At 37.7% G+C, this 7,900-nt stretch overlaps 1 protein-coding gene across 1 annotated transcript; it reads right to left on the bottom strand.

Annotated features, from left to right (window-relative positions):
* Positions 1 to 1,769: 1,769 nt before the first annotated feature.
* On the bottom strand, positions 1,770 to 3,895 carry NBDY (negative regulator of P-body association). Its single transcript, XM_036839149.1, has 2 exons — positions 3,622 to 3,895; positions 1,770 to 1,898 (listed from the first exon to the last, which is right to left on the bottom strand). Exon 1 carries the CDS (start codon positions 3,855 to 3,857, stop codon positions 3,651 to 3,653), a length of 207 nt encoding a protein of 68 aa, XP_036695044.1. The 5' UTR covers positions 3,858 to 3,895; the 3' UTR covers positions 1,770 to 1,898; positions 3,622 to 3,650.
* Between the last annotated feature and the right edge of the window lie 4,005 nt (positions 3,896 to 7,900).

Raw genomic sequence — 7,900 nt, 5'->3', positions numbered from 1 at the left:
AAAGCTGGGAAAAAAGGAACTATAATAGAGCTTACATTGTGCATTTGAAATACATGTTCTCCCAAACTCATCTCTTTTTCAGTGAGTATGAGTGGATAATCTTGACAATAAAGGTTTATGGAGCAAAAAATTGGAACAATGTCTAATTTCTATTTTGACACATGTACTGAGGTTATGTAAGAGAAAGGCATTATTCTGAGGAAATATACACTGAAGTATTTACAGGTAAAGGAGCATGATGTCTGCAAGTTACTCTCAAATAGTTCAAAGAGAGAGAAGGAGAGAGGGAGGGGGGAGGTTTAAGACAGGGAAGGGAGAGGGGAAGGGAGAGTGAGAGGGAGAAACAGATAGAGAATTATAAAGCAAACATGGCAAAATGGTAATTGGTGAACCTGGGTAAAGGGTGTATGGGAGTTCTTTGTGATATTCTCAGAATTTTTCTTTAAGTGTAGAATTAGATCAAAATAAAAAGTTTAAAAACACAAGTATAAATATCATCAACTCCATCACTGAATAGCGTAATAACAGTTTCCCTATGTATTTAATGAAAGAAAAAGTTTTATATTGCTGAAATCTATTGGGATGAGGAGCCAGTGTATAATTTTGCTTTTTGCTACCAGAAGAATAATAAAGATGAAGTTTAACTGTAACTGGATTAATGATTTCACAATATGATTTCTAAAAAAGAGATCCATATGTATGTAAATTAAAAAAAACAAAATAGCTCATGAGTCAAAAAAGAAATCATAAGAGCAATTAGATAATAATAATTGAATAATAATAAAAATACTACACATAAAAACCTGTGAAATTCTTCTAAAGCGGTATGTAGTGGAAAACTTCGTTATAAATTCTTATTTTAGGAAAGAAGATTTAAAATTACTGAGCTAATGGTCCAAATAAGTAAATTAGAAAAAGAGCAAACAAAAAGAAAGTAAAGAAAAAAATAAAGATAAAAGGAAAAATTATAAAAATAGGGGACAAAATATTCAATGGTGAGGCCTGATGAAACCAAAAGCAGGAAATACATTAGAAAACTGAATATTGTAATTTATCACACAGTCACACTGTCATATTAATGGAGGAAAAAACCCCATATGATCATGGCAGTAGATACAAAGTATTTGGAGAAAAAACTCCATACTCATTCAGAATAAAAGCTCTCAGCAAACTAAGAATACAAGGGAATTTCTTTAACCTGAAAAAGAAAATCTACTAAAAATGGTGAAACACATATAGAATTTCCTTGTAAATTCAGGAGCAAGACAAGGAAGTCCTCTGTCACTGCCACTATTTCTCATTGTACCGAAGATCCTAGCTAGCCCAGTAAGACAAATTAAAAAATAAATATTGGAAAGGAAGAAACTGCCATTATTCACAATATAATAAATTAACAGATAATCCAGAGAACCTACAAATTATTAGAACAGATATAAATCAGAAAGGTTACAGTGTATAAAATCAGTATGTAAAAATATCAATCATGTTCCCATTTACGGGCAATAATCTGAAAATGTGGTTTAAAACATACATTTCACAGTAACAGCAGGAACTATAAGGTAATTAGAAATGAATATAGCAAAACAGCTTATAGATAACATTATTATTATATGGTATATATGCTTTCATATAATGCAGAAAATGGTTTCAATTTATCATTTGGTGCTAGCTTTTTGTTTTTTGTTTGGTTAGTTATGTTTAATGTGTCATAATCAACTCTTATTCCTCCTCCTTCCTTAAAAAGTTTTTGGTAAAGAGATTACCTTAAAAATCACAACTTCCTGAAGCAGGACATCAGAAAAGCAGGGTAGCGTTGTCAATAATCTTCATTGTCTTCACTGAATAACTATTTTATGGATGCTCCAAGGAAATGGAGTCATACTGCAATCCCTCAAAGACTGAAAAATAATAAAATAACGTTAAATCATTTCTTCTGTTACTGTTCATCTCTTTCCCCTGGGCTCCTCAAGTCCTTATGCTTTACCATACCCTCATTGCAGTTATATATTCGTGAAAAACAGTTACATAGACAGTATTAGAAGGGATCTATTTCATAGCAATTATGAGCAGAGACTCTAGGAAGCTTTGTAGAACAGTGTCTGGCACATAAAGATGTTCAGTAAATATTTGCTGAATATTTATTATTATAATTTTCAATGATTTGAGTCACTGGAGGAAATTATGTAGCTCTTGCACTTTTTGCCCTGTACAACCTTCTTTGTTTTCTGTTTGAGCATTGCTATCCCTATGGTGCCTCCCAGCCCCAACTCTACCCCTTTGAACAAAGAGGTAAAGTTGAGGGAAATCAGGCAGTAAGGAATGACTGGGTGATGCTTTCAAGCACAATAGAGCTCATTCTTTTTCTATGCACTACCACCAAGCACCAAGTCCAGAACTCCCTTAGTTGCCACTGTTATCCCATCATTCATTGACCTATTTATTCAAATATCTGTTTCACTCCTATGTGCTTTGGTTATCCATCCCCTACAGCTCCCAGCATAATGCCTAGTCCATTGCAAGGGCTCCTTAAAGGTTTGTTGCATGAATGAAGAAAGGATGCCCTGTCTCCTTTGGATTACAAGAATCTGTGAGGTTTGGGTCAGAGTTTATTTTCTGCATTCTATAAGCTCATCTAAATAGAAGATCGTTTTTCTGATAGTAAAAACTGGACTGCTAAAATACAATACTTCCTTGAAAATGTTCAGTGGTTTCCACTGCTTATGGATTAAACTGCATACTCCTTAGCATAACATTTAAGGCCCTGCAGCACTCTATCTCACCTCCTAGTTCTTCTCATACATTCAGAGTTATAGCCAAGTTTTCCTAGAACAAGCATGCCTTGGGAAAGGTAAGCCAGAAAAGCATTCTCTCCCCCTCCACATGGCAGATGTCACTCACCCTTTAAGGCCCACCCAGAGTTACCCCTTCCTCTTTTATGGCTCAAGATTACTACCAGGCAGAATGATTTGGTCCATCTCATCCCCCTCTCCCCTCCTCCCCCCACCTTGCTTCCTGAATACCTTGAACAAGCAAACATTATGGCACTTGGGTTTGACTTACCATATTGTAACTTTTTTTTTTACTAATTAAATTCTCCTGCCATACACAGAGAAACACACACCTCTGAAGGCTCACCTTACAATACTCTGTTAGCACAGTGTTAGCCATAGGAATTAGGCCTTCAATATAATGTTATTGATCTTGAACCAATCGTTTTTTGAATGGAAAAGTTTCAAATATACACAAAAGTAGCAAGAACAGTTTAATGAATCCCCATGTATACATCACTCAGCTTTAACAATTATCAACTCATGAACATTTTGTTTGTACCCCTCACCTGGGCCCTACTGAATTACTTTCAAGCATATCCAAAGATTAAGTCTACTTCTTAAAAATATAACCAAGATTGTCATAGCTAATATATTAAAAATAATTACTTAATGTTATTAAATATCCATAAATTCACCCCCACATATTTTGTGAAAGAGCTATTTAATGCCTGCATGTTCTTTCTTCAATTTTGAAATCGTGGAGAGAATAGGGAAAGGGAGAAGGAGATCTGGGAAAATATATAATTAAGTTTCAGAGAGCCTGGATATCCCAAATGAGAAAGAATCTGACCTGGTTTGGGGTAAGAGAAGTATATTGTACTATTTCTCCGGAGAAGGTGGGTGCGACTTCAGGCCCGGTGATGCTGGAGGAGGTGTGGGAGGGAGAGGGGTACTACCTCTGTTGGGGGTTCCTTCTGGATAATCCCAACATGGAGCTAGGAGGCAGCGCTTTTTTGGAAGCTTGATTTCCCGCGTGTTTCCAGGCTGGAGCGTGGATCTCCAGGAGGTACAAGGTTGTTCCCCCATAAGGATTATAGGACCCGGGTGTCAGCTCTCTCCGGTGGGCCCTGGCGAAGTCAAGAGACCGGAGATGGCGGCGGGTCCCCTCCAGGCACAGAGCTTCCTCCCGGTTTCGCTTTTTCCGTATTTCCTGTATCCTGAGACGTATATCCCTTCTCCGCCTCCGCCCTCGCTCCCTACCCCACCACATTTTAACGTTTCTACAAGGGTGGGTCTTAAAAATACGATGCTCATATTTAATATAATGTTTTCCCCATCCCGCCCCCCAGTGTAACTAAATCTGTGGACAGGCTTATACTATCTATGAAATTCTAAGTTACAAGAAATTCAGGTTTACTCCTAAGTGGTAAACTCTGCATAGATTGTGGAAAGGCGCTTGGTGTGGGGGCGGGGTGGGGGGCGGGGAGGAGAACAAAGAGGTGATTGAAGAGCTAACAGCTTTACCATCTAGTTGCAGAAGCACAACACAGAGCCATGAAACAATCTACGACCATTTAGAAAGCAATATACAAACGTCTTAGTTGACTAAAGTGCAGAATAGCACACCAGCCACCAGCACTGACCGTGGAAATTGAATGTAGAAAACAAATTCATCGTATGTCATAGAACCTAAGATCACTTTCTTCTTCATATTTTAACAAATTAGAAATCTCTGAAGGCTTATCTTTTAAAAAATATTTCAACATCTAGGAAATCTCTGACAATTGATGGTATGTCATACTTTCGTTGTCAATTTTTTATCTTTTCTAGAGTTAAGGAAAATAATGATTCATCCTCCTATGGCTGGTGTATTATATTCTGGGATATACGGTAAGTAACCGGAAGAGGGTGCACTGTGGCTTAGAATAAAAGGCTATTGGAACTTCTTAGACCTTCATCGTTCACATCCATCTCCCTTTGGCTATGGACACACTTTTCCAGCACTGTCCCCAGTGTTTTTTAATGGAGAGAGCTCAATCCTTAATGTCAAAATAGAACTGACTTTTAAAATACTCTGCTATTTACAATCTCTGTGATATTTAAGTAGTTGATTAAACACTTGAGGCTTTCGTTTCCAGGAGACAATAATTTCTTCCTGTAAAACTATTGCCATAATCAGGGATAATGCATTTAAAGCACTTACTATGATTACCTCTCATCTCCACCATCACTACCTTCTTCCAAATACTAGTGCTGCCCTTTACACAAACTAGATACTCAGTAAATGTTTGGGAAATAAATGACCCTGTGGTTTTCTACCAGATGCTACTTATAAAGACAAGAAACGTAGCAGTAAGTTAATGAAAAGCTGTGAAGGGAAATACAAAGAAACAATGCTCTAGAGATAGAAGAACAGTTGAGACTAGGCATAAAGATGTGGGAGTTAGCAACATAGATGTGGTAGTTGAAGTCATGAGTAATGTTCCCAAGAGAAAATGTAGAGGAAAAGAGAAGTGGGCTGCTAAAGATAGACTATTGAGCAATTAGAGTCAGAAGAGGAGAGGCCTGCTTCAAAGGCTGAGAAAGAGTGGCCAGATTCAGAAGAGAGGATGCCAACCCGAGGTTTCTCACTCTTGGCACTATTGACATTTGAGGACAGATCACTCTTTCTGGTGGGAGCCTGTCCTGTGCACTGCAGGATGTTTAACAGTATCCTAACCCAGGCCAATAGCATGCCCCCCACATCCCGCAACTGCTTCCAGGGGTGATAACCAGAAATGTCTCCAGGTACTCCCAAATGTCCCCTGGAGGGGGAAATCATACCTTTTGAGAACAGTTGGTCTAGCCCTAATCCTCCAAACTTGCTCCTTTCCTACTCTTCATTTCAGTGAATGTCACACTTCTACCCAGTTGTACAAGTCAAACCTTGGAGTTTTGTGTGTGTGTGTGTGTGTGTGTGTGTGTGTGTGTGTATACATATATATATATATGTACATATATATATATATCAGACTATTTTATTATTTCCCAAAGTAAATGTAGTAATATTTTCACAATCTTTTTACAGGGGTCTCTAAATCTTGCAAGACAAAAGACTTTAGGAGTAAAAGTGGAAATTAAGTTGTTTTATAACTATAGATATAGTTTTAGTAAATTAAGAGAAATATGTGCCTATTTTAGTAAAATGACTGGAATTAAAAATTGTGTCAAATCCAGGTGGGTTTGATTTATGGGAAACATTTGACTTGAGTTGAAAACAATCCCAACTTAGAGCTGCTGACATCAACCTGAACCGTTTATACTTTAAATGGATTTATTTATTTTTATTTTAATTAATTTATTTTATTTATTTATTTTTGGCTGTGTTGGGTCTTCGTTTCTGTGCGAGGGCTTTCTCTAGTTGTGGCAAGCAGGGGCCACTCTTCATCGCGGTACGTGGGCCTCTCACTATCGTGGCCTCTCTTGTTGCGGAGCACAGGCTCCAGACGCGCAGGCTCAGTAGTTGTGGCTCACGGGCCTAGTTGCTCCGTGGCATGTGGGATCTTCTCAGACCAAGGCTCGAACCCGTGTCCTCTGCATTAGCAGGCAGATTCTCAACCACTGCGCCACCAGGGAAGCCCTTATTTTTATTTTAAATTGCATTAAAATGCATATAACATAAAATTGACCATCTTAACTTTTTTAAGTGTACAGTTCAGTCATGCTAAGTATATTCACAGAGTTGTACAACCAAAGTCCAGAATTTTTTATACCCATTAAACAACTTCACATTTTCCCCTCTCCCCAGCCCTGTCAACCACCATTATACTCACAACTGGATTTTTGTTTATTTTTGTTATACTAGAATGGAAAACTAAAGCCTTTTACTTCTAGGTTTCAAAATGATTTTTCCCCATCATTTTTTCCAAGTTCAGCCTTTTTCTTTCAACACTGATGAACTAGCTGCATGTGAAACTTGGAACCAGAAGAAGGCCCTGCTAAGGTGAAGGACTATAGATCTGAATTTCTTTCATTATTTCAAGTGCTCAAAGGATGACAACAGAGAACAAAACTGAACCCTCTGGGCGATAGTAATCTGTTTTCATTTAGGGCTTTTTAATTGAGGAGTTCGTTGATTCATTGTGTTTTTTCTGGAAATTAGCTTTCATCTTTTTTAAATTAATTAATTTATTATTTATTTATTTTTGGCTGTGTTGGGTCTTTGTTTCTGTGCGAGGGCTTTCTCTAGTTGCGGCGAGTGGGGGGGCCACTCTTCATCGCGGTGCACGGGCCTCTCACTATTGCGGCCTCTCTTGTTGTGGAGCACAGGCTCCAGACGCGCAGGCTCAGTAGTTGCGGCTCACGGGCCCAGTTGCTCCGCAGCATGTGGGATCTTCCCAAACCAGGGCTCGAACCCGTGTCCTCTGCATTGGCAGGCAGATTCTCAACCACTGCGCCACCAGGGAAGTCCCAGCTTTCATCTCAAGGCCAAGAATTTTTCTCTTCCTTGAACAAATATAAAGGACTTCTCTGTTAATTGTTTTTAGGTACAAATCTAAGGATAAGAACCATGGAGTCCCTGTAACATTCTCATAAAATGAAAAATAAGAATGATTTGGAGGAAGACTACATGTATTTTTGTGTGTGTGTTTTACTTCAGGTTTTTAATGTAATATTTCACTAAGAATTTTTTAGAATTCTATGAAACACAAAGAAGAAAGTAAGAAGATCTATTATCTCTCTATCTAGATAACCTCTATAAACATTCAAAAGATTAAATAAGTAAAAGAGATAAAATAGTGTAAGGTTAGAAAAAAATAATACTGCAGAAAGATCAAATGAAAAGTAAAAATATCCAAAGTTGGCCATTATAGTCATGATTCAATAATTAACAGCGTGGAGAAGAGCAGAATATAAATTTGTATATGTTTGCACAAACACACACACATACACACAGATATGTATGTGAGAGTTGCATCTACCTGCATATGTGTTGTTTTTCATTTCACAAAGGTGATCATACATTCACCATTTTGGTAGGGTTTTTTTTTTTAAGTTAACCATGTAGCTTGGTCATTTTTCCATATAACATGTTCTTTATTCTCATTTTTAAAGGTCCTTTTAATTGCTGCACACAAACCCATTGTATG

This window comes from Balaenoptera musculus, chromosome X, assembly GCF_009873245.2.
Source record: "Balaenoptera musculus isolate JJ_BM4_2016_0621 chromosome X, mBalMus1.pri.v3, whole genome shotgun sequence".
In the NCBI taxonomy this organism is placed as follows: Eukaryota; Metazoa; Chordata; class Mammalia; order Artiodactyla; family Balaenopteridae; genus Balaenoptera; species Balaenoptera musculus.
The sequence above is the reverse complement of the archived record's forward strand: the minus strand, read 5'-3'. Positions and strand labels throughout refer to the sequence as shown.

Bases quoted from the DNA above. Each gene is read 5' to 3' on its own strand.
- NBDY (XM_036839149.1), bottom strand. From the start codon at position 3,857: ATGGGGGAACAACCTTGTACCTCCTGGAGATCCACGCTCCAGCCTGGA.